Source organism: Scyliorhinus torazame, chromosome 13 (genome assembly GCF_047496885.1).
Source record: "Scyliorhinus torazame isolate Kashiwa2021f chromosome 13, sScyTor2.1, whole genome shotgun sequence".
In the NCBI taxonomy this organism is placed as follows: domain Eukaryota; kingdom Metazoa; phylum Chordata; class Chondrichthyes; order Carcharhiniformes; family Scyliorhinidae; genus Scyliorhinus; species Scyliorhinus torazame.
The window spans coordinates 37493255-37520737 of NC_092719.1; the positions used below are offsets into that span (position 1 = coordinate 37493255).

A 27483-nucleotide genomic window follows, 5' to 3' on the forward strand; every position below is an offset into this window, starting at 1 on the left:
AGGACCCAGAACTGATCCCTGCGGTACGCCACTGGTAACTGGGATCCAGGCTGAATATTTGCCATCCACTACCACTCTCTGACTTCTATCGGTTAGCCAGTTCGTTATCCAACTGGCCAAATTTCCCACTATCCCATGCCTCCTTACTTTCTGCATAAGCCTACCATGGGGAACTTTATCAAATGCCTTACTAAAATCCATGTACACTACATCCACTGCTTTACCTTCATCCACATGCTTGGTCACCTCCTCAAAGAATTCAATAAGATTTGTAAGGCAAGACCTACCCCTCACAAATCCGTGCTGACTATCCCTAATCAAGCAGTGTCTTTCCAGATGCTCAGAAATCCTATCCTTCAGTACCCTTTCCATTACTTTGCCTACCACCGAAGTAAGACTAACTGGCCTGTAATTCCCAGGGTTAACCCTAGTTCCTTTTTTGAACAGGGGCACGACATTCGCCACTCTCCAATCCCCTGGTACCACCCCTGTTGACAGTGAGGACGAAAAGATCATTGCCAACGGCTCTGCAATTTCATCTCTTGCTTCCCATAGAATCCTTGGATATATCCCGTCAGGCCCGGGGGACTTGTCTATCCTCAAGTTTTTCAAAATGCCCAACACATCTTCCTTCCTGACAAGTATTTCCTCGAGCTTACCAATCTGTTTCACACTGTCCTCTCCAACAATATCGCCCCTCTCATTTGTAAATACAGAAGAAAAATACTCATTCAAGACCTCTCCTATCTCTTCAGACTCAATACACAATCTCCCGCTACTGTCCTTGATCGGACCTACCCTCGCTCTAGTCATTCTCATAGACCTGACTATCGGACATGGCTAGCTTTCTCTGTTTGGAGAAAATCAAGTTTGCCTTGAAAGGGTCACTGTTAGGATTCACCCGGAGGTGGCAACCGTTCGTCGACTTCTTTGCTGGAAATTAATCATCAGCAGGGGGGGGGGGAGAGTAGTTTAGATTAGAGTAGGGGGTCAATAAGGGTGGGACATGTATGAGAGGTAAATGGCTTTTGCACTATGTTTATGGTTTCATGTATATTGTTTATTTTGTTGTCGTTACTATACCAAAAATACTTCAATAAAATGTTTATTAAAAAACAATTCATGTTAGGCTAACTGGTCTCTACATCCACTATTTTCTTTCTTGTAAAGCAGTATAACATTTGGCAACTTCCAATCTCCTGGGGCCGATCCCGAACCTAAGGAATTTTGAAAAATCATAGCTAGCCCATCCATTATCTCTGTAGCTATCTCTTTTAGAACCTTATGGTGTAGGCCATCAGGTCCCAGGGATTTGTTGGATGTTATTCCCTTAAGTTTTGTTAATACTTATCTCTGCTGATATTAATTTTCCCACTCTTTTTATCTGCTAGATTGTCTATTTCTGGTATGGAACTTGTGTCTTCTATTGTACACATGCAAAAATTTGTTCAATGCCTCTGCTATTTCTTCATTCACAGAATCACAGAGTGCAGGAGAGGCCCTCTGGTCCATCGAGTCTGCAGCGACACATGAAAAACACCTCAGTAACCCACCTAATCCCATTTACCAGCACTTGACCCATAGCCTTGAATGTTATGACGTGCAAGTGCTCATCTAGGTACTTTTTAAAGGATGTGAGGCAACACGCCTCTATCACCCTCCCAGGCAGTGTATTTCAGGCCGTCAACGCCCTCTGGGTAAAAAAAGTGTTTCCTCAAATCCCCCGCCCCTCACCTTGACCCTGTGTCCCGTCGTGATTGACCCATCATCTAAGAGGAACAGTTGCTCTCTATCCATGTTCCTCACAATTATGTACATTCAATCAGGTTGCCCGCACCTCAGTTTTCTCTGTTGCAACAAAAACAATCCAAGCCTTTCCAGCCTCTCTTCATAACTTAAATGTTCCACCCCAGGCAACATCCTGGTGAATCTCACCTGCACCCTCTCCGGTGCAACCACATTCTTCCTATGTGATGACCAGAACTGCATTCAGTACTCCAGCTGTGGCCTCACCAAAGTTCTATACAGCTCCAAAAGCACTCCCTGCTTTTAAAAAAAATTTTTTTTTATTTTCCTCCTTTTTCACATTTTCTCCTAAATTTGCACCCACCATCAATAAACAATAATCAGTAACGAATATGATGTCAATCCCCATATGAATAACAACGATCCCATCCTCCCAAGAAACCCCAAACATTAGCCTGCACGTTAACGTAAACAAATGACAAAAAGGAATCAGGAATCACCCAAAGTCACCATTAACACACACAGTCCCCCTTCCCCCAACCCTCCCAATCACCACCCCCCCCCCCCCAACTAATGTTCGATGTTATCCAGTTCTTGAAAATGCATAATGAATAATACCCATGAATTGTAGAACCCCCTCCATCCTTCCCCTCAGTTCAAACTTAATCTTCTCAAGAGTCAAGAATTCCAACAGGTTCCTCCGCCACGCCAGGGCACAGGGTGGAGAGGTTGCTCTCCATCCCATCAGGATCCTCCTTCGGGCGATCAACGAGGCGAAGGCTACAACATCTGCCTCCGCACCCGTTTTCCAACCCCGGCTGGTCCGACACCCCGAATAATGCCTCCCGAGGGTCCAGGTCCAGTTTCGCGTGCACCTTTAGAGATTACCCTAAAAACACCTTCCAGCAATCCTCCAGCTTCGGACAGGACCAAAACATATGAATGTGATTTGCGCCCCCCCCCCCCCCCCCCCCCCCCAAAGTTCACACACATCTTCTACCCCTTCAAAGAATCGGCTCACCTTCGCCCTTGTGAGGTGTGCTCTATATACCACTTTCAGCTGTATCAGCCCCAACCTCGTGCACGAAGTGGAGGCGTTCAGTCTCTGGACCACCTCACACCAGAACCCCTCCTCCATACCCTCTCCCAACACTTCCTCCCACTTTGCTTTGATTCCTTCCAGTGGTGCCTTCTCCTCTTCCAAAACAGCTCCATAATCCGCCGACACTACCCCTTCTCCAGTGCCCATGTCGTCAGCACCTCCTCCAGCAATGTGGAGGCCGGCTCCACCGGGAAGCTCTGTATCTCTTTTCTGGCAAAGTCTCAAACCTGCATGTATCTAAACATTTCCCCCTGCTCCAGCCCATACTTTGCTTCCAACTCCTTCAATCCTGCAAACCGACCCCAAGAAACAAATCTTTTAGTGTCTTGATTGTTGCTGAGATGTTCACTGTATGTTTTAAAAAGGTTAACTGAGTTCATAGAATAAACATTGTTTTGCTTAAAAAAATACTTTTCGATCTCTGCTGGACCACACCTGTAAAGTGGGCCATACCACAATCTAGTAAAAGTCGTGGGTCAGGTGAACGCCATGATACACTTTGGGGTTCTCTAAACCCTGGCCCATAACACTTCACCCTCTCCCTCTCCCACCCTGTTGGCTTAAAGCCCTGTCCATAGCCCTACTTATTCAATTGCCCAGGACACCGGCCCAGCCCAATTCAAGTGGAGCCCATCCTAATGGAAGAACTCACCCTTCCCTGAGTAGTGATGAAATCCATATGGATCGAAATCCCTTCTTCCCACACCATTCTTTGAGCCACATGTTTATTATCTAACCTGTTTAATCTGATGCGCGAAGCTCAGGTAAAAATCCCGAGATAAATACCTTTGATGTTCTGCATTTTAATTTGAACCCTAACTCCTCAAATGTTTTTAGCAGAATACCTGTCTCTATGTCATTGGTTCCTACATGGACCATGACAACTGGATCGTTCCCCTTCAGTTTCCTTTCAAGCCGCACTGGGTAACCCCAGCTCTGGATAACCCCAACTCTGGGTAATCAACTATAAAGACTCAGGAAGCCAAACAATAGGGTGAATGCTGGTTTATTCACGGTCGTAAGAATCTGCCAACGGCAGTAAATACTCACATAATATAAGTCCCATTGGGACAACCAACATGTTGATCCCTGTCACAGAGATGAGGAGACATTTATTCACTCAAAGAGTGGTGAGCCTATGGAATTCATTACCACAGGAAATAGTTGAGGCTAAGATTTTTATTGAATTCAAATTTCACCATCTGCCATGGCGTGATTCGAACATAGGTCTGCATCTGCCAGGGTTCTGGAAGCGCATGTAATAGGGCACTTTGTGCCATCGATGGGACAGTACTGCTCTGATGCCGTATGGGGAGGCACCACACGTGAGACCAAGCAGCTAGGAAGGATCATAGTGGCCAGCAGTTGGGAGGATAACAGCCATCTCTTCACCCTGGCGAACGCCTCCTCTTGTGGATCTCCTCAAGCCCACTTTTGGTTCTTCTTTAATAAGATGTTAACAGGTGCCAGCAGGGTGGTCAAATTCAGAATAAACTTCCCGCATTAATTTACAAGTCTCCAAAAATGAACACAATTCTGTTGTGTTTTGTGGAGTCCCTTTATGCCCTGGATGTTTTCCTCGTCTGCACTCAAACCTGTTAGACCAAGCCAGAGGCAGAGGCTCCTCCATCATTGCATGCTGAGTCACATAACCAGCCTGACCCACAATCATTTTCCTGACCATTAAGCAACTCTAAAGTTCTGTCTTTCCTAAGGAATGTAACCACCTCCTTAAATAAAGTCTCCAGATCGGTTTCCCCCTCTCTAATGCATCGATGTCCACAACTCGGCCTCCAGTTCAATGTCTCGGAGTTGAAACTTCTCAAGCCACAGAGATTCATGCAGACACATTTGCCCTGGATCACACTTGTGTCCACGAGCACCCATATTCTGCAGTCACAAAACATCACCTTCCCTACCATCTTAATTATTTTTTCTGAATTAATTTATAATTAATCAACCCTCCTACTCTCAATGACCTTTACTAATGTCAGTAGACTTTAATATTAATAAAACCTGACAATTATTAATAAAATACACACTTTTGTAAGATAAATAAGGAAAATACTCACTAATCACTTACCCTATCCCCTATGGTCTCACACTTCGATTATTGATCTCACCCCTTGCACTGTTTTCAGACTAATGGCCCAGTTGCTCATTTCACACTCCCTTGCTGTTAATGGCCCCGCTGCCCCACTCGTATGCTCTTGCTGTTAATGGTCCCGCTGCTCCTCTTGCAGATAATGGCCTTGTTCCTCCTCTCACACTCTCTCGCTGTTAATAGTCCCAACTCCTCTTCTTGCACTCTCTCGCTATTAATGGTTCCAAACCCCTCTTCTCACACTCTCTTGCTATTAATTGCCCCGCTGCTCCTCTTACACTCTCTGCTGTTAACGGCCTCTTGCACATGTCGTATGGTTCTTCACTCCACCATTGGTAGCTATATCTTCAGGAAATGATTGATTCCTCATCTCTGGAATTTCCTTCCAAAACCTCTCAGCAATACATTGTCCATTCCTTCTTCAAGATTCTCCTATCTGCCAGAACTTTGGCTGTTCTTTCTAACCTCTCCTTCTTTGGCTTGGAGTCCATTTTCTTTCCTTTGAACCTCAAAAGGCCATTCAGATCTTCATGCTTGTGAATGATTTTCAAAGGCAGCACGGTGACGCAGTGGCTAGCATTGCTGCCTCACGGCGCCGAGGTCCCAGGTTCGATCCCGGCTCTGGATCACTGCCCATGCAGAGTTTGCACATTCTCCCCCCACAACCCAAAGATGTGTAGAGTAGGTGGATTGGCCACGCTAAATTTCCCCTTAATTGAAAAAAATGAATTGGGTACTCTAAATCTATAAAGAAAAAGTGAATGATTTTCAGATGTTTTCTAAGGCTCAGGGTGCAAATTGTTGTTGTACTTAAAAGTGTGACAAAAAGATATACGTTATTGTGGTTGAAGTTTCAAATGGAAGATTTGATTCCGTGTCCACCGATAGCATCCATCATAAATTTAGAAGTGGAGCTGTTTGCTGATGATCACAGGAATGATCCTCAAAACCTCTTGTTATGGACATTTATTGTTAATTTAAACAGCATTAATTTCTCCTCTCACGACCTGTCCATAAACAGAAAGGTGTTTTGATTTGTTTCCGTCTTTAGAAGCGGTGGAGTATTTCCCGACCCCTTGGTTTTGGTGCGATCCAGTTTTCCAATAACAGCCCTACAGCAAACTCAAGATAGGATGAACTCTAAGGATTGCATACACTCAAAATGTGAAGATGGTTCACAACATCGCCTTCATTTTCAGATGGTAAAGAATGGGATAGAGAAAAGAAAGATTTACAGTACAGAGACCACAGAGAAAATAAATATTGTTTCATGTGGGTTCCTGATGAGGTATTCCTTCACGAATGATGGCATGCCGAAAACTAATTTTGTAGAATTCATTTTTCCGGTGGAGTTGACTTCATAAAATGTGAGAGGTGAGTACGTCTTGTAGGCAATGGCACAGAACTTCCAAGAGAAGCAGGGTAGACAGGGTCAGGTGGCCAACCTGGGCCAAAGCTCCTTTGGTATGGCCTGCTAGGCAGATGTTCAAGCAACAGACTGAGTTTTGTTTCACAGTAAGACATTATTAGCTTGTTCAACAAGCCAGAGTCTTAGGTTACATGACATTACCTCACCACAAGATCTTCAACAAAGGATATTTATCCATGGTCTAGAATTCAGCTTGTTTTTCAGGACTTCCATCGTGACTTAAAATTAGAGACTTTTGTCTTAGTAGGCATTCCATCTCCACTGGCAAGCCTGGGTTATCAAATACAAAAAGCCTTCGATGTAGCTCCCTTTCAAGTTGTCTGTGCAGTCCCCAGGGGATTGTTAGTAGTTCCTCAGAGATAACGTGGTGTGAGTTTTCCAAAACTGCAAAGTGACTTATTTTGTTCCAGGGTTAAAGACAGACACAGTTTCAGCCATTTCAAGGATCTTTGTTCAGTTTTAAAATTTACAGTGCGAGATCTTAATCCCTCACACTCTCCATTTGCTATAAGGCACAATTCAGGAGTGTGTTAGAGTATTCTCCACTTGCCTGGATGGGTGTCGCTACAATATCATTCAAAATGTCTGCCATCATCGAAAACAAAGCAGTCTGCTTGACTGGAACCACATCGACCAGCTTCGCCACCAGGGTACTGTACTATCTGTAGAATGCATTGTAACAAGTGGCCAAGGCTTCTTTGGCAACACTTCCCAAACATGTGACTACCACATAAAAGGAAAAGGGCAGTAAATACATCCCCTTCATGTTCCCCTCCAAGTCAGATCATCCCACTTTGGGCATAGATTGCCATTTATTCATCATTACTGGTTCAAAATTCTTGAATCCTAACTGCTTTGCATGAATATTTTCACCACAAGGAACAGTTCAAGAAGGTCCACTACCATCTTGTTAAAGGAAACTCGGGATTGTCAACAAATGACCACTTTGCCAGCAATTCCCACCAAGAATGAATTAAAAATATTGTTGAAAGGTTTAGCATAACAAATACAAAAAAACTTTTTTTTAAAAAACTTTTCGTGCTGGAAATACAATTTTTTTCACCTTAGCACTTGTAAACCTATTTATTTTAACCATCCCCAAAACTGTACTGCTCAATGTGAAATGAAATGAATGAAATTAAAATTGCTTATTGTCACAAGTAGACTTCAAATGAAGTTACTGTGAAATGTCCCTAGTCGCCACATTCCGGCACCTGTTCGGGAATTGAACCGTGCTGTTGGCCTGCCTTGGTCTGCTTTCAAAGCCAGCGATTTAGCCCTGTGCTAAACAGCCCCATGCCTGTAAATATAAACACAAATGCTCGAAATACTCAGCAAGTCTGTTTGTATCCCTGAAGAGAACAATAAAATTAATGGGCCAGATTATCCTCTCCCAATACTGAGCAAAGGAACACCAAGGGGTTGAAATGCGAGGCATGCGGGGCTGCAATTTGGGATGCGATTTCAAAGTTGCTAGGCTATTCCCTCCGCTTGCCATTTTCCCTGGGTCAGGAAACATTTTTTTAAAAAATTCATTTGCGGGATGTGGGCGTCGCGGGATAGGCCAGCATTTATTGCCCATCCCTCGTTGCTCTTCAGAAGGTGGTGGTGAGCTGCAATCCTTCAGGTGTATGTACACCCACTCTGCTGTTCGGGCGGGAGTTCCAGAATTTTGACCCAGCGAAAGTGAAGGCTCGGCGACATATTTCCAAGTCAGGGTGGTGAGTGACTTGGAGGGGAACCTCCAGGTGGGGAGGTTCCCAAGTATCTGCTGCTCTTGTCCTTCTAGATGGTAGTGATCGTGGGTTTGGAAGGTGCTGTCTAAGGAACCTTGGTGAGTACACAAGGCTGCCATTGTTCGTGTGGGCTGCTTTGTCCTGGATGTTGGCAAGCATTTTGAGTGTTGTTGAAGCTGCACTCATCCAGGCAAGTGGAGAGTATTTCATTACACTCTTGACTTGTGCCTTGTAGGTGGTGGACAGGCTTTGCAGAGTCAAGAGAAGAATTACTCGCCGTAGGATTCCTAGCCTTTGACCTGCCCTGATAGCCACAGTATTAATATGGCTAGTCAGTTCAGTTTCTGATCAATGGCAACCCCCAGGATGTTGAAGAGCTGCTTTTAAGCATTCCCTCACCACTCACTCCCAGTTAACACATAAGCATGGCAGCGCGCAGACCTATCTGCTACTCACTTTGAGGGTACCGAACTGGCCAGGCTTCTGGATGCAGTGGGTGCAAGACGACATTCAATTTCCCCGAGGAGGTCGGAGGAACAGCAGCAGGGCCAGCACATGCCATGGATCCCCCGATCCATCAAGCGTGCATCTCAAAATGCCCCCTCTTTGCACTTGCAGGATAGGTCGGCCCATAATAGGCGTGAAAAGGCCAAGACAGGCGGTGGAGCACCAGAGATCAGAGTCCTCACCCTCTATGAGAAACGGGCCCTGGAGATCACAGGGTTGACTGGGAAGACAGCAGTCACTGGCAGCGAGGTTGGCCTGTGCCAAGGAGGTGAGGATCCACTGCCCCTTCACCCAGATAAACTGTTTGAAGTAAGTTGTTCATGTCAGACAAAATTATCCTTCACCCCTCACTGACCATATGTCCATTCTCTTTCAGGATCTCCATCTGATGGGGCCAGGCTATCCACTTCCATCTCCACCTCTGCCACCCTAGAAAACAGCTCGGAGAGCTCCGCGTAGGCCACTACAGACATGTCACAGCTATTATTCCCATCTTCCACACACCTCGGTGGGGGACATTAGTGGGCCACTTCTGGGGCACAATCTCGTGTGCACCACACAGTTGCTGATGCACATCAGATGGAGGCAGGAACATCCAACGGAATCAGCAGTCAGTGGTCTGCTGGATCCCAGGACTCAGCTAAGTCCCAGTCAGATGCCAAGCCTCTGGACAAAGTTATCCCAGAGCTGATGCAGTTGCTAGAACATGGCCGTGAGATTCAGGAGGGGATGTCAACGACACTCCGGTGGGTGCACAGCTAAATGGAAGAGTCCCAAAGACTACGGATGTGAGGCTCAAGAGGGGATGTCAGCGACATTCTGGCTGGTGCATAGCCAAATGGAGGAGTCCCAAAGACTATGGGTGCAGGAGCCGATGCCGGAAATGCGTGGCACCGAGGTCAACACTGCGAGGATGGCGACTGCAGTGGAAAGCCTGCAGCGTGAGGCCAGTGTCTTTAGTGCTGGTGTCCAAGGCGTGGCTCAGCCTGTGACAGTCATGGACGAGGGCCTCGACATGGATGAACATTGCTGAGGCACTGCAGAGTGTGGGAAGGAGTGGGATGGGGGGGGGGGGGGTGGTGAACTGATGGACAAAGCCTTATCCTATGAGAAGCGAGCGAGGATGAGGGCCTCACTGGTCCTTCGGGCATGCCGGACCCTTGTTGCCACCTGCCCTCCACCTTCCTGCAGCTCCTCCTCGGGCTCTTCCGCCAATCCCTCCTGCTTTGCCACCTCAGACGAGGCTGCATGTCCCGCTTCTTCCTCCTCCTGCATCTCGCCCCGCTGCTGTGCCAGGTTGTGGATGGAACAGCAGACTACCACAAAGCAGGAGACCCTCTGCGGGGTATGCCACCAGGGCAGTCCAGGTATTTGAACTACGTTTTTAGCAGTCTGATACAATGCTCAATGATATCAAGGGTGGCAACATGGACCTCATTATGTCAGGTTTCTACGTCGGTCTCCAGCCTTTGCACTGGCGTCATCAGCCAGGTCCTCAGCAGGTACCCCTTATCACCCAAGAGCAAACAGGCATCCTGGAGTGATCCGCGAAGTCAAAGAACAAAGAAAATTACAGCACAGGAACAGGCCCTTCGGCCCTCCAAGCCTGCACCGACCATGCTGCCCGTCTGAACTAAAACTCCCTGTACTTCCGGGGACCATTTACCTCTATTCCCATCCGATTCCTGTATTTGTCAAGGAGCCGCTTAAAAGTCACTATCGTATCTGCTTCCACTAACTCCCCCAGACGCCGGGTATCTCCGAGTGTCACAGGATGTAGCTGTCATGCACGCTTTCTGGGAAGTGTGTACACACATACATGATCTGGAGGTGGTGGTTGCACATGAGTTGAACATTCAGCGAGTGGAACTCCTTCCTGTTCATTTATTATAGAATTTACAGTGCAGAAGGAGGCCATTCGGCCCATCGAGTCTGCACCGGCTCTTGGAAAGAGCACCCTACCCAAGGTCAACACCTCCACCCTATTCCCACAACCCAGTAACTCCACCCACCACTAAGGGCAATTTTGGACACTAAGGGCAATTTAGCATGGCCAATCCACCTAACCTGCACATCTTTGGACTGTGGGAGGAAACCGGAGCACTCGGAGGAAACCCACGCACACACGGGGAGGATGTGCAGACTCCGCACAGACAGTGACCCATGCCGGAATTGAACCCGGGACCCTGGAGCTGTGAAGCAATTGTGCTATCCACAATGCTACCGTGCTGCTTCATGAAGAGGACTCCCTGATGTCCTGTACGTGCAAGGCAACATGCATGCCATCAATTATCCCCTGGACTTGGGGCATCCCAGCGATGGCGGAGAATCCTGCTGCCCAAGCTTGGGCTTGATCTAACTCAAAATTCATCTAGTCTGCTGCCCGGGCATACAGGGAATCCATCTCTCATAGATGGACTTGTGGACAGTGGCTTGTGAAATGCTGCACAAGTTCCCGCTCGAGCCTGGAATGAACCGGTGGCATAGAGGTTCAAGGCTGCGTAACCTTCACGGCCACCAGGAGCGGGTAGCCTTCTCTTCCATGGAGTGCCCCGCCGTTACGTTCATGACTAGTTACTGAACATGAAAAGTCACCAGTAGTCCATGAAAGTGTCCCGGTGCAACCTTCTTGCTGTGCAGCTGGCCGTCGCCCTTCCTCTCCTGCAATATCGGCGTCTGATCTTCCATCACCACTCTGTCCGAGGACCGTGCCAGAGGAACACAGTGTCATTAGCAGGTAACCCACAGGTCCAGAACAGAATGTCAACACGCAAAACAGGTCTTTAAAAACATCCACAGACTGCTCGATCAAGCCTCCCTGCATCCTCAGCCCGGTAGCAGGCTTGGCAAAATCCTCCCCTCGCTGCAGTCCAGGCAACTAATTTTCATTCTCCCTTCTCTTCATCCAGAAAGCAGCAAGTATGCTCAGTGGGAAGAGGCAGCAGGCAAGTAGAAAAAGGCAACAGCAAGCAGTGAACAAACTCAGCTACAGCAACTTCCAGACATTTGCAAGTCACCAACAGGAGAAGCAAGCAAACAAACTCTTAGCTACAGCAGCTGCCAGGCAGGAGCTGGCTTAGCACAGGGCTAAAGAGCTGGCTTTTAAAGCAGACCAAGGCAGGCCAGCAGTACGGTTCAATTCCCGTACCAGCCTCCGGAATGTGGCAAATAGGGGCTTTTCACAGTAAGTTCATTTGAAGCCTACTTGTGCCAATAAGCGATTTTCATTCCATTTCATTTTCAGCCCCCAGCAAGAGCAAGCAGCAAACACAACCTGCAGCTGGGAAGTAGTGTCACAACTAACAAGGCCAATTCTTAATTAGCAATGTCATGATATTCAAACATACATAACACATACACAATGATAGACAGACCAATGGACCAATTAGCACACATAACACGACAGCCAATCACAGACAAGAGCAGACACAGTATAAAACAAGAAACACGACACTTCCTGGGCAGTCCATCTGGAGACGGCACAGGGCCAGGACTTCATAGCAAGACACTCTCACAGTCACAACGTGCTGAGTACCAAGTCTGATGTATAAATAGTTAAATGGAATAAAACTGCATTGTACCAATCCCAACCGTGTTGGTTCGTCTGTACCTCAGAGCACCCAACACTTCATGATACCAGGAGTGAATCGATACCTACCGGCAAATCTGCCATCTCTGCACCCTGAGCCATGGACACCCGCAACAAACCGCAGCCGTTGCTAGTCGCTGGGAACCTGGGCACAAATTGGAAGCTCTTCAAGCAGCGCTTCGAACTCTTCATGCAAGCCAATGAAAAACAGGGCGTCTCGGACGAAACAAAGATTGCCATGCTCCTCACCACCGCAGGTCAGCACGCCATCGATGTATACAACTCCTTGGTGTTCGCGGAAGGCGAGAACAAAGCTAAGTATGACACGGTCCTCCTCAAGCTCGACAAGCACTTCAACGTTGAGGGCAACGAAAGCTTTGAGAGGCATGTCTTTCAGCAGCGCCTGCAAGGTAAGGATGAGCTCTTTCAGTCCTCCCTGACGCACCTCCGCATACTCGCGCAGTCCTGCGGTTACGACACCACCTCAGAGTCCATGATCCGGGACCAGATCGTTTTTGGCGTTGCCTCCAGTGGCCTACGCCAGCAGCTTCTAAAAATAAAAGGCCTGACCTTAGCATCTGCAGTTGAAGCCTGTGTCCTGCATGAGAATGTGACTAGCCGCTATGCCCAATTTCAGGCGACCGAATCGGCACGGAGGGGGTCCCACGCGATCGAATCGGCAAGCCAGGCCGCCCACGAGGCCGAACGCGTCCAGGCAATCGAGTTTCTCCCGGCCCGGACGAGGGCGGCCGTTTCGCGCGCTTTTTAAGGCCTCCCGCGTTTGGGCGCGCCAAAACCTACGTCAACACTGAGGGACGTGCTGCGCAGGCGCGCCTGACGCAAGACCGAACTGCGCATGCGCAGTGGCGTAATGAACGCCATGACGTCATGACATGCAGCAACTGTGGAGCTGCACATTTAAAAGGGCAATGTCCTGCAAAAACCCGACAATGCCTACGCTGTAGCAAGATGGGCCACTACGCTGCCTACTGTCGAGCGGCTCAACCTGTTGATCTTCCACATCTCCGACAACCTCGCAGGAACGTGCGGACCATTCAGCCTCCACATCACGACATCCAAACCGACGACACAGGTGACCAAGACGCCTTCCGGGTTGCGGTCATTGATGTGAACCGGGTCAACACCATCAATCCGGGCGATGAATGGAGTGCCACCCTAACGGTCAACCCGAATTCGTCGCCCACCTACTAGACTGGACTTATGAGACTGTTCACACGTCAAACTTTTGCAACCACTGCTTTATAACATGTCACTGTTTTATCGTTACAGGCCTCGTTTGATCGTTCCAAATTTCCACGTTGTTCTTCTTTTGTTATGGTACAACCTCGTTAGCATGTCACACCTGACATCACCCCTTGTATATAGTTAAGCCCCATGTACATGATGTAAATATTACGCACACACACACCTTTAGCTGCACTCAGGACACATTTATATTTATAACCATGTAGGCACATAATCTTGTAAAAAAAAAAAAGGGGGGGATGTCATGATAGTCAAACATACATCATAACACATACACAATGATAGACAGACCAACGGACCAATTAGCACACATAACACGATAGCCAATCACAGACAAGAGCAGACACAGTATAAAACAAGAAACAGGACACTTCCTGGGCAGTCCATCTGGAGACGGCACAGGGCCAGGACCTCATAGCAAGACACTCACACAGTCACAACGTGCTGAGTACCAAGTCTGATGTATAAATAGTTAAATGGAATAAAACTGCGTTGTACCAATCGCAACCGTGTTGGTTCGTCTGTACCTCAGAGCACCCAACACTTCAAGCAATAGCCTCTAGAGACTGCTCACAATCAAAGGAAGTTAAAATGACCGTCAGCATAGAACGAAGAACAGGGCTTTGTCATGGAAGTGTTTGATAGGGCAGACAGGCAGCAGCTGCAGTTGCTCCCGTCATGGGTATCCACAATATCTAAAGTTGGCTTGAAGGCCTCACGGACATTAAGCCCCTCAAACCCACCACACCCCACCCAGCCCAGGGGTGACCCTGACCTGGAATGCTTCAGCACCCCCACCCCACTTCCCTCCCAACCATGCCTCAACCCCCGAGGTGGCCTCCACTTCCCCCAAAAATCGAAATGAAATGAAATGAAAATTGCTTATTGTCACAAGTAGGCTTCAAATGAAGTTACTGTGAAAAGCCCCTAGTCGCCACATTCCGGCACCTGTTCGGGGAGGCTGGTACGGGAATTGAACCGTGCTGCTGGCCTGCCTTGGTCTGCTTTAAAAGCCAGCTCTTTAGCCCTGTGCTAAACCAACCCCTATAACTACTCACCTCCTCAAATCCCCTGAGCTGCCATTGTGCCAGCTTCATGTTTTTAAAATGGAGTACTAAGCAACGCCTTTGTGATGTCTCGCTGGGGAGCCAGTTAATTCCCAGGAGGCCGTTTCGACTTTCATCTCATTAATGAGATGGAATTTGGTGCTAATTGGGGTTAATGATATGCTTGCCATACTTGGGCCTGATCTGGAACTCACCATCGGGAGCTGGCCGACCAGTTGGCAAGCTGTTTCATGCTCAGCACAGATCTCGATTTTCGTCTTTCCCGCTATTTAACCGGTGTACCCAAATCTGCGCCAGGTGCAACGTGATAGTTAAAATCACACCCACCAAGTTTTGTATGCACTGCAAAATGGGGCCAATGAAATTTTCCATTATCTTTTACGTAATTAAATCATAACAGTACCAATACTTTCAAATTCAAGCTATTTGAAAAGGCTTTGATTAACATTCATAGAGACAATAGTAACCCATCTTACAAACATCTGAAGTAAACAGTAATACAAAAGAAATATACATTTCAATTTATATTGCCTCTTCACACTTCCTTCCAAAATGCATGGTTTCACACTTTACACTTGCCATGGGTTTGCCTATGTACTCCTAAAGTCCACTTCAGGATGGGATGTGCAAGTACAGCAACTCATATCTCTACATGGGATTTCAATGCCAAGTTTATCATGAAGTTAGCTCAACTTGTATACTTTAATTGTTCTGTATAGTTCAGAATATATAGCCTTTGCCAACTTCGATTGTACGAGAAGGGAACTGAGAACCAGAACCAGCCTCCACTTAAATCCTTATACAGGTCATGGGTTCTAAAGAGTAGAGCAAACTTCAGTATGACTTTGCTTGTGAAAAAGTAGAGAAAGCCAGACAGCAACTTCCAGATTTTAGTTCTGAACTGTATATGTTGTCCATTATAACAGTGTGTGGTTAGCCACACCGTTATTCATATTACAAGGACTGGGCCAGTGATGTCATCCTTCCTGCAGGAAAGAAAGCAATGCATGACTCTTGCCATAATACTCCCTACATGGAGACATGTAAGTCTCCTGGCATTCTGAATCAAAACACAAATGAAACTCCAAAATCCATACCTATTGCATAGTTGTCACAATTAATCTCTCATCCAAATGCCAAAAGATGTAATCAGCTAACCAAGGGAATGCAGTCATTCTATATAATTCTTTTGATTAATATATAGCAGCAGAACTCAAAAATATATCAAAACATAGAAGAGAATTTCTCAAGACACTATGCATTGTGAGTGGTATGCCCTAATGTTCAATGAACAGAAATTAATTAGTTAATGGAGTATTTTCAAAACCTGTGTATCACATTACTTCCTAAAAGATCACTTGCTTTATATCCTGAATTTATCAAAACAGAAGTTTGCTCTACTCTTTAGAACCCATGACCTGTATAGGGATTTAAGTGGAGACTGGTTCTGGTTCTCAGTTCCCTTCTCATACAATTGAAGTTGGCAAAGGCTATATATTCTGAACGATACAGAACAATTAAAGTATACAAGTTGAGCTAACTAAAAATAGTCAAGACTAAAATTTGAGATTATGGAATGTTTAATATTACATTCATATGTAGTGCTTAGTACGTACACACGTCAAGGATCTATTGGATATACGTAAAAATGTCTTCTAAAATGTTGGAAGTTAAATTGAAACTAGGATTAAAAAATAAATAATTTTCCGACAGCACATGCCAAACATATAATACCAGACCACTTCAGCTACAGCAGGGTGGTTCAATACCTCTGTTTTTGAATGGCGGGTGAATAACATAGACTACCTACCTTGGAGGGTCTTCTTAATTCTTCCAATGATATGCATCTTCCACACACCTAAGAAAAATAACCTAGGTTGATGATTTTCTGCTGAGCATGCTTATACAAGTACCATGAGAAACTTTCCATTGGTAGGGCAGAAGCACATGCTCTCCTACTCACGGAATGCCCCCAAGAACTGCATCAGTGCTGATTCGTTTTGACCTGGAGCTAGGAACTGAAATGAACTAACTACTTTGCATTAAGACCACCCTCCCATCCCACCCCAAAACCAGAACTCTGTTGGTTGTCAACTGTGGATCAGTTGGTAGCACTTTTGGGTCTGAGTCGCCAGGTTCCAGGTTCAAGTCTCACTCCAGGGTTTGAGTATAAAAATCAAGGCTGACACTCCAGTGCAGTACTGAGGGAATGCTGCATTGTTAGAGATGCTGACTTTCAGATGAGGTGTTAAACCAATGCCCATCTCCCTGCTTGACTGGATGTAAAAGATCCCATGGCTCTATGTTGAAGAGGAGCTGGGAAATTATCCCTGGTCAATATTTATCTTTCAATCAGCATCAGAAAAACAGATTACCTGGACATTATCACATGGTTATTTGTGGAGGTTTTCTGTGTGTAAATTGATTGTCACGTTTCCCATATTACAAGAGTGAAGAGACTTCAAAAGTACTTCATTGGCTATCCAGAGCTTTGTGATATCAAATAATTGTAAAACTGCTAAATAACAGTGCAAGTCTTTCTTTTTTTTCTATCATTCTAAGAATGAAGATACACCTACAAGATACTTAATTTATCTTGTTCATTCCACATCCCCCACATATAACTTCTATTCTCCCGGGTTGTACTTGGCTACCATGACAGTATTATGCTGTGAGTGTCAGGAGCAAGTATCAAATGTGTGCCTGCACCCTGAGAGATAGCAACAAAACAGGATAGGTGGAAGGGTAAAGGTCCTGAATACAGTATATAACAATCATCCCCTTAGACATTATGTTAATCTGAGTCAATGCAGTGTTAAGTGAGCATCTGAGATGCTGCCATCTCCATGGCAAAACTCCAGGCCTTAGTGTTTGCATGTCACCTGGTCCATTAAAATAAAAAAGGTGGCTTGAAACAGGCTAACAATAAAGTTCAAGTTACCCATTTTTATGTATGTGCAGTTCTTAACCAATTGCAAGTTCTTGTATCTAGTCTATCTATCATCTATCAACTGTTCCTTCCATAAAACATGATTCCGATGATTCTACTGACCCATGTGCTGCAAAAGGTCTGTATTTTCTTTTGTATGTTTAAGACGAAAGTGGGTTGGGGAATATTCTGAAAGAGGGCTAATTGGTTTCTGGATTATGATATTAGGTTCCCAGAAATACCTATATGACCTCAAGTTGCTACAGGGACAGTCCCACACTTAGTGTCTGGAGACAACTGTTCAGGAAATCATGCAAATTTAACTTTGGAGATCAAAAACTGTCGTGGGCAGAGCTTTGATAATGCCGCAAGTATGGCAGCAAAATTTTCAGGTCTACAAGCAAAACTGAACAATGCAAGCCCCTGTGCATTATTCATCCCACGTTTCAGTCACTCCTTGAACTTAATCTGCAGCTCTGCAGCTGGATCATGTGAGGAAGCTGCACATTTTTTTGACTTTGTTCAAAACGTGCATGCCTTTTTTTCAGTTTCCACACATCAGGGGAATATGTTGCAATCACGTTTGGGAAGGCAAATGGAAAACTTTTGACAGTCAAAAGAATTTGTGACACCAGGTGGTCCACTTGTGCAGATACCGTTTTGTCTTTGATAATGAACTTTGTCAATATAAAGGAAACATTATCAGACATAGCCGCATCAAATTCAGTAAAACCACGTGTGAAAGCTGAAGTAAAGTCCTTCGCAGAGAAGTTTGAAAAGTATGATATTGCTGTTTTTACTGTTTGTTGGAACCATTTACTTCAAAGAATTAATGCTGTCAGCAAATCGCTGCACAATTGTTAACCTCAGTTAAATGTTTTGTCATGCAAGTTCAAAATGACTATAGCTCGGTGAAAGCAAAGGCACGAACATTAACAAAAAATACAGGTGCCTTTGATGATCAGATGCATACAAGATGAAGGAAGTTATTTATTGATGAAACTAGAGACAACAAAATCACTTTAAATTGGAAATAGATCATCGGCGAGACTGTCAATGTTATGTGTGACACAATAATGGTGCAATTTCAGAGTAGAAGTGAATCTCTGAAGAAAACTGTTGGATTATATTGCGTCCTTTTCGAAATAAGTTTGGATGAAAATGCTTTATAGTCACTGCAGTAAGAAATTGAGTGAATTCTACCCAGAGGATATAAAAACACATCTTTTTGAAGATTAAGTGAAACAATAGATTTATTTTATCGATAATGATGAACTCTGTGCTTCGAGATCACCCACTGATTTGTACACAGTTGTACATGGAGGTTTTCAGGCAATGTTTCCAAATGTGGGAACCATCCTGAAAATAACAGGTCACATCTGCTTCCAGTGAACGCTCTTTTTCTACCTTGAAAAGAGTTTAAAATGATTCGCAAGTATGATGAGTCAGGAACATTTGACAAGTTCAGCAATATTAATAATTGAAAGTGTGTCTTTAAAAGATTTTACCTACAATGATGCAATTTCTGATTTGTGAAGAAAAATTATAGAGGGCGGGATTCACCAATCCCGCAGCAGAGTGTCCACGCCATCGTAAATGTCTAATTCATGCTCCCACGTCTAATTCTGGCCCCTTCAGGGGGCCAGCACAGCGCTGGAGTGGTTCGCGCCGCTCCAGCTGCAGATCCTGGCGCGAACTGGGCGCCGTGGGATCCGCGCATGCGCAGTTGCGCTGGCACCAATGAGGACATGCGCAGTGGTGCTGGCGCCAGTGCGCGCATGCGCAGTGGCCTCCTTCAATGCGCCGACCCCGACGCAACATGGCTCAGGGCTACAGGGGCCGGCGCGTAGGAAAGGAGGCCCCCCCAGTCACAGAGACCGGCCGCCGATCGGTGGGTCCTGATCGCGGGCCAGGCCACATCGGAGGGTCCGCGGGGTCGGACCACCTTCCCCCCCCCCACAGGCCGCCATCCGACCCTTACACGCTGAGGTCCCGCCGGCTCAGAGCAGGTTAGAACGCCGCCGGTGGGACTCGGCTCTTTTCCTATGGCCGCTCGGCCCATCTGGCCCGGAGAATCGGCAGGCCGTCCAAGTAGGGCGACCCGTGACCGGTGCCGCGCCAACCATGCCAGTGCCAATGGCGCCGATTCTCCGCACTGCAGAGAATCGCGTGCCGGCGTTGGGGCTGCGTGGCCCCATAGCGGGGATTCTCCGGCTCGACGCGGGGCTGGGAGAATCCCGCCCAGAGTGTTTGCTCCTTCACTGGACTGTTTCATTCTGTCCTGTATTGGCCTGTGCTGCAGTGATGTCATTGGCTGATTTTTCATCTTGTTGCTCATCGGCAAGTTCCATGTTTTCTCGCCTCAAGGCACACATCGCAATATCGACCACCTTTACTATCATTCTGACAAGAGGTAAGCTTGGATTTCAATTCAGCAATTATTCATACAGGCATGTTTTTACAAGTTAAAAAGCACTCAATCAGTTAAGCAGTAATCAATTTGTGTATGTTGTGGCTTACGCCTCTAGGTTCTGTGGGGTGAGGGTGAGTGGATCGGGAGGGGCGTGACGTGTTGTGATTGGAGGAAGGGTGTGACCTCATTTGGGGGGTGGGGTGAGGCCAGAACTGAAGGTGAGCATGAGGCCCCACAAACTAGGTCCGCGATTGGGAATAAATGGTCTATTTGTATTCTCATGTCCCTATGAAAGGGTTAATTAAAGATAGTCAATAGATTTGTATAAGGCCAGTCATATCTGACAAAGTTAGCAAAGTTCTTTGAAGGAATAACAGTGATTATTGCTAAAGAAAATGCCAGCAACAATGCATTGATGAATCTTAAAAAGGTGTTTGATGACACATACGAAGCGTGTTCACACATTAATGCCCATGATATTAAAAGAGGTATAACAGTGTGGATAGGAATTTGTTTAGAAGGACAGAAAAAATCTAATTATTGGATTGGATTGGATTTGTTTATTGCCACGTGTACCAAGGTACAGTGAAAAGTATTTTTCTGCGAGCAGCTCAAACAGTTCATTTAGTACATGAAAAGCTAAAATAAAAAGAACATACATAACAGGGCAACACAAGGTACACAATGTAAATACATAGACACCGGCATCAGAGAAGCATATAGGAGTGTAGTATTAATCAGGTCAGTCCATATGAGGGTCAATTAGGAGTCTGGTAACAGAGGGAGAAGCTGTTTTTGAGTCTGTTTGTGTGTGTTCTCAGACTTTCGCATCTCGTGCCCGATGGAAGAATTTGGAAGAGTGAGTAAGCCGGGTGGGAGGGGTCTTTGATTAGGCTGTCCGCTTTACCAAGGCAGTGGGAGGTATAGATAGAGTCAATGGATGGGAGGCAGGTTTGTGTGATGGATTGGGCTGTGTTCACGACTCTCTGAAGTTTCTTGCGGTCTTGGGCCGAGCAGTTGCCATACCAGGCTGTGATGTAGGCAGATAGGATGCTTTCTATGGTGCATCTGTAAAAGTTGGTAAGAGTCAATGTGGACATGCCGAATTTCCTTTTTCCTGAGAAAGTATAGGCGCTGTTGTGCTTTCTTGGTGGTAGCGTCGAGGTGGGTGGACCAGGACAGATTTTTGGTGATGTGCACACCTAAGAATTTGAAGCTGTCAATCATCTCCACCTCAGCCCCATTGATGTTGACAGGGGTGTGTACAGTACTTTGCTTCCTGAAGTCAATGACCAGCTCTTTAGTTTTGCTGGCATTGAGGGATAGGTTGTTGTTGTTGCACCATTCCACTAGGTTCTCTATCTCCCTCCTGTATTCTGACGTGCCGTTGTTCAAGATCTGACCCACTATGGTTGTGTCATCAGCAAATTTGTAGATGGAGTTGGAACAAAATTTTGCCACGCAGTCGTGAGTGTATATAGGGAGCTAAGCACTCAGCCTAATGGAGACATGCAAACAATGTTGTCCCCATGGGGTCCATTTCAGGATTATTATACACACTACAGGTTTGCAGCTCATTATACACACATCAAAATTTGCAGATTAAACAAAATAGGGTGTAGAGTTAAGTGCTCAAAGGAGCAGAGGAATGAAGATATCTTAGGGCTCAAAAGCACAAATTTAAAATGAGGGGAAGTCACTGAAACTGCATAAAGTGAGTACATGGCACTCTAACTTTTATTAATATATGTGTAGAATGCAGCTGCAATTAGGTAATGCTACATCCATTCAAATCATTGCTTAGACAGCAGTTAGAATATTGATTGCCTTATTTTAGGAGAGGTATTAAAGATCAGTGAGGTGATAGAAGAGATTCACCATGATGATTAGAGGTTTTAGTTATGAGGACAAACTGGGTCCATTTTCATCCAAACAGAGAGAATGAGCAAAATTGTTCAGAATTTGAAAGATTTTGATGAGATAAAATCAGGAAAATCCACTATCATCCGTCAGTAACTGGAGAGCATCAATTTATCACTAAAAGGAAGGAAAGGTTAAGAGAATTTATGTTTAATTTTATACTCAGGAGATCATCAGGATAGAAAAAGACCTGAAACTAAGCAGAAAGCAGAATCCATCCTGGCTTTTAAGAAGAAAGTTGAAAAATATTTTTATTAAAGGAAATAACAAAGGAATGGAATTAAGTGGAGATCTCTTTCAGGGAGTCAACACAGGTACAATGAGATAAATAGCCTACACAGGTACAATGAGATAAATAGCCTCATATTGTGTAAAACTCTATGACTGTATGTCTGCAGCTTTAACTCACTATCCTAAGATTACATTTCATCTGTACTGTATCAAAGTGACACATTATCCTCACCCCACTTCCCTTATTAAACATAATTCTATTAATTAACCACCTTAACCAATTACTTGGGAAGACATTAGGTTAAGTGAATTACAATACAAAAAGCAAAAGAAATCATGGGCATTTGTGATATTTCAGGCTATGTTTCATTGAGTCAATGTCTCACCACCTCACATTACTCGATGTATCCTCACCTTCTCCATGCCAGCCTTTTTTTTTCACCCAGTCACAGATGCTGGCTACACATTGAGCACACTAATACTGTGTTCACAAACTCAACTGCCAACTTTCTACCTCTAGGACATGTTAAATATTTTTGCTACAATGCCAAATGAAAGATTTATCAGCCATGATTGAATGGTGGAGTGGACTCGATGGGCCGAATGGCCTTACTTCCGCTCCTATGTCTTATGGTATTTAAAAACTGAAAATGCTGGAAATATTCAGCAGCTCTGGCAGCATCTATGGGGAGAAAAACAAAGATAATAAACATGTTTTAATCGGAAAATTTCTGAATGTCATATCGGGTTTGACTTCCCGGGTGTTTCCCGATAGCCGAGCCCTTATTTAATGGAAATTAGTGCCAAAAATGAACCCCCACACGCATCACGGTGGAACTGGCTGCCCCACCAGCGGATTCACCGGGACCATGCCTGGCAGCTCCCAGCTAACAAGGGGGAGCTGCCCATAAACGCTCCATCCGAACTTACTCCCAGCACCACACGACCATGGCAGCACGTAGACCTACTCCACGCTTCGAGGACGCAGACCTGACCAGGCTGATGGACGCCATGGAGGCAAGATGGGACACACTGTTCCCCCGAGGGGGTTGGAGGACCAACAAAATTAGTCTGGATAACGCAGATTTAAGAAAACTTAGTTTATTAACACACGCTAGTACTTACAATATACACCAGATCCCAACCGGGTCTGAACTATTGGTACCATACATGGTCGACTTTATACATATATTAACTATGGATGATTTAAGGTTCCCTGCCCCTTTAACGGGGTAGCTCGTCTTCGGTGAGACTCACGGAGAGGTTGATTTCTCCAACCCCATAGGTCTCGTGGAGGTCATAACACCACAAATGCCGTCAGTTCGGCAACATGACCAGAAGGACCCCTGTCCAATGTCGGAAGAAGACCAACAACCTCCTCAGGGCTGCGGGAATTAATTAATACCGGCCCCCTGGTTTCAGACCCGCCTGCCTTTCCCAGACCTCCTGCACCGCCCCCCCCCCCCCCCCCTCCCAACCCCCACCCCCCAACCCCCACCTCCTAGCACACCCGGCATCTACCAGCACAACCCCTCCAAGCTCAGGAACAGTGCCCACACATGCCACCTGCCCAGACGGGCCGCGGGGATCCAGACATCAGAGTCCCAGCCAACTATGAGGAACGGGCCCCTGGAGAGAGCAGTCAGCAACAGTGAGATTGGTCTGCTCTGCAGAGATGAGGATTCACTGCCTCTTCACACAGAAGACCTGTTTCAAGTGAGTTGTTTATGTCAAGACAAAATTATCCTTCCCTCTCCACTTGTCCATTCTCTCGCAGGATCTCCATCTGAAGCGGCCAGGCTATCCGGGGCCGCCTCCTCCTCCTGCCACCCAACAGAACACCTCAGAGGACAGCTTCGAGGCGACCACCATCAACGCGTCACAACTATCACCCCCACCTTCCACAAGCGCAGAGCCACACACATCAGCAGGCAACATTAGTGGACAGGCTTCTGGGACACAACCTGGTGAACACCACACAGTTGCTGATGCACATCAGATGGAGGCAGGAACATCCAAGGGAGTCAGCAGTCGAAGATTTGTTGAATCGCAGGACTCAGCTGGGTCCCAGTGAGATGTCGGGCCTCTGGGCAAGGTTATCCAGAGCTGATGTATACATTAGGGCAATGCGGTGAGATTCAGGAGAGGATGTCAGCAACACTCTAGCGAGTGCATAGCCGATTGGAGGAGTGGCAAAGGCTACGGGTACAGGAGATGGTGTCAGCAATGCATGGCACCGAGGCCAACACTGTTAGGGTGGCAACAGCAGTGGAAAGCATAGAGAACGATATCAATGGTGGTGGTGCCCAGGTGTGGCTCAATTAGCATCAACCGTGGCTGAGGCTCTTGGCATCATGCCCAGTCATTGAAGGACGTGTCCCAGACGCAGGTGAACGTTGCTGGGGCACAACAGAGCATCGCCCAGTCATTGGCGAGCATCGCCAAGGGTGTCAACACCATGGTGCAGGCAACGGGGAGGCGGCAGGACTGGCAGAGCCAGATGACACAGAGACCTCTGGAGCTCACTCCAGCTGCCTCTCCATCCCATGGTGATCTCCAGAGCCCCAAGGAGGAGGGGGCTCTGGAAGCCGACCCAGGTCCTGCCACCAGGTAGACGACGGTGGTCTCCACCTCATCCATATTCTACGCTCCTGACACCGGCACTTCTCGAGGTCAGTGGGCAGAACAGGGAGGCATGGATGGGGGCCCTCCAGTTCCAGGCCCCTCAGAGGACGCCCGCCAAGGGCATCAAAGGCCACAGGGCGTGAGAAGCTGCAAGCTGCCTCACCTCCTCTGATGTGCATTCCGGAGATACACCTAGACACAGCGGTAGAGCACGGAAGATGAAGAAGATTGAGGTTCACTGAGCAGGCGCTCAGAGATGTTGGGGGGGGGGGGGGGGGCACTATCTGTAGCTGGGGAGAATGCGGGTTTTAAATGTTCACTATTAAAACACATTACACCTAATACATGGGAAGCTTCTGTTACATTATAAGAACATAAGAACTAGGAGCAGGAGTAGGCCATCCAGCCCTTCGAGCCTGCTCTGCCATTCAATGAGATCATTGCTGATCTTTTGTGGACTCAGCTCCACTTTCCCGCCCAAACACCATAACCCTTTATTCCTTTATTCTTCAAAATGTTTATCTTGAATACATTTAGCCTCAACTGCTTCACTGGGGGCCTGCATACATCCCCAACCCCAGCTGTCCTCTGCTCTCCCCACCCCGTGCCCCCCCAGGCAAGAGCCCTCGATGCCCCAAGGAGGTGGTGGGTGTGAACAGAAAAACAGGAGTCAGACTTTGGCATAAACTGATGAGCACCAGATCTTACCTCGCTGCAGGTTATCATCACTCTCCTGCCTTGTATTGTGATCTGCTGACAGTGTCAATATAGGCCCATCACCCTGGAGTGATGCTACACAGCCCCTGGAAGGGTGGAACAGGGTAGTCAGGTGGGGAGGGGCAGGGAATTGGGGGGGGGGGGGGGTCAATGAGGGGGAGGGGCTGGCCAGAGGGGGGGGGTGTTTGGGGGTTATTGGTTGGGGGGAGGCAGGCTGATGGAAAAAGCCTGGTCCTATGAGAATCCGGTGAGGATGAGGGGCCTACCTGGCTGTCAGACCCTTGCCACTGTCTGTCCACCATCCTTTGGCAGCTCCTGCAGCTCCCCGTCGGGCTCGTCCTCCAGCCCTTCTAGTCCGGTTCCTCCTCCTTCCTCCCTTCTCCTCCTCCAGCATGTCGATCCGCTGCTGCAGAACTTTGGAGCACACAGCAGACCACCACAAAGCGGGAAACCCTCTGGGGGATGTACTTCAGTGTACACCAGAGCGGTCCAGGCATCGGAACCGCATTTTGAGCATTCCAATGCACCATTGAATGACCACATAGGTGGCAACACGGGCCTAGTTTAGGGTCTCCACCTCCGTCTCCGGCCGCCGCACTGGCATCATCAATCAGGACTTCAGCAGGTACCCATTACCCCCAAAGAGCCAATCCGTCATCTTGGGGTGGTCGTCGAAGATGCAGGGAATCTCAGAGTGTCTCAGAATGTAGCTGTCACGCACGCTCCCTGGGAGGCATGCACACGCGTGCATAATCCGGACGCGGTGGTCGCACACGAGTTGAACATTCAGGGAGTGGAACCCCTTCCTGTTAATGAAGGGGACTCCCTGATACCCCTGTGCACGCAAGGCGACATGCGTGCCATGTATTGCATTCTGGACCTGATGCATTCTGGCTTTGACTGAGAATTCTGCAGCTCAGGCATCTTGGTGGGCCATGTGCAGCTCAAAGTTGATATAGTCTAATGCCCAGGCATACAGGGTATCCGTGACCTCATGGATGTACTTGTGGGCTGTAGCTTGGGAAATGCTCCAGCCCTGGAATGAATCGGTTGCATTGAAGTTCATGGCCACCGGGAGTGAGTGTCATCCTCCTCTATGGGGTGCCAAGTCCGTTAGGATGTGGCACAGGTACCGCACTGTCTTTTTGTTGAGACACAATCCCCTGCGGCACATGCTGTCCGTCATCTCCTCGAAAGAACAACGACGCATGCACACCTTGAGCCGTCGCTGGCATCCCTCTCTGGATTTCTCCTGATAGCCAGGGTGTGCAGTGGCCCCCTGCACATGGGGTGCCGCTACCAACCTGCATCGCGCATTCTCTGGCGTCTGGCGCCTGGGCAGTCACCAGCACCGCAAGGGTGGCCTCTGCGGGACCGACATAACCAGAAATATTTTGTATATCTGTAAGTAATTCGAGAAGGAATGAGACGGACAGTAAGTTAGGGCTTCTACCCCGGGACCCTCAAATCCCCAAGTCTGCGCCAATCTTATGTGTCCTGCCATGTGACCTTCAGCATAGAACCAAGAGCAGGGCTCTGTCCTTGATGCATTTGGTAGGACAGATAGGCAGCAGCTGTAGTTGCCCCTGTTATGGGTATCCACAATATTTAACAATGGTTTGAAGGCCTCACCGACGAAAAGCCCCTCACCCCCCACCTCCCCAAGGAGTGGGGTACCAATGGAAATGGCCACTCACTTTCTCTGTACCCCTCAGCAGCCATTGCGCCAGCTTCACAATTTTTAAAAGGAGTACTAAACGACACCCGTGATTTCTTACTGGGGAGCCAGTTAATTACCGGGAAGTTGTTGCATTCGCCTTCAATCTCGCTAATGAGATGGAAATGAGTGCAAATGAGGGTTAATGAAATGCTCACCATATTTGGACATGATCCAGAACTTGCCATCGGAAGTGGACCGGCTAGATAACAAACTGATTCACACCCGGCGCGAATCTCGATTTTGGCCTTTCTCGCGTGCCCAGATCTGCCCCTGGCGCAACGGGGTGGTTAAATCACACCCTATAGCTTGAGGGATGCCACTCTACATCAAGCATGGCTGACCAGGAGTCTCTGCTGCTCTTACTGCCTGCCACAAACATATT

General features: G+C 47.0%; 1 protein-coding gene and 1 long non-coding RNA gene across 19 annotated transcripts in view; one reads left to right on the forward strand and one right to left on the reverse strand.

The window, feature by feature from the left end:
- The window catches only part of LOC140387967 (uncharacterized), a 241872-nt gene extending 235552 nt beyond the window's left edge, over positions 1-6320 (forward strand). Inside the window, exon 3 of the long non-coding RNA XR_011934038.1 lies at positions 6004-6320. This is a non-coding gene — a long non-coding RNA (uncharacterized lncRNA). The remainder of the gene's footprint in view (positions 1-6003) is intronic.
- Positions 1-27483, reverse strand: part of magi2a (membrane associated guanylate kinase, WW and PDZ domain containing 2a) — a 1087579-nt gene that overhangs the window by 1001522 nt on the left and 58574 nt on the right. For 13 of the 18 annotated variants that reach the window (XM_072471360.1, XM_072471357.1, XM_072471362.1 and 10 more), the window contains exon 2: positions 16357-16404. The exons of the other annotated variants lie outside the window; for them this stretch is intronic. In XM_072471360.1, the coding sequence (XP_072327461.1) occupies positions 16357-16404 (48 nt within the window). The remainder of the gene's footprint in view (positions 1-16356; positions 16405-27483) is intronic. 18 annotated transcript variants of the gene reach the window in all.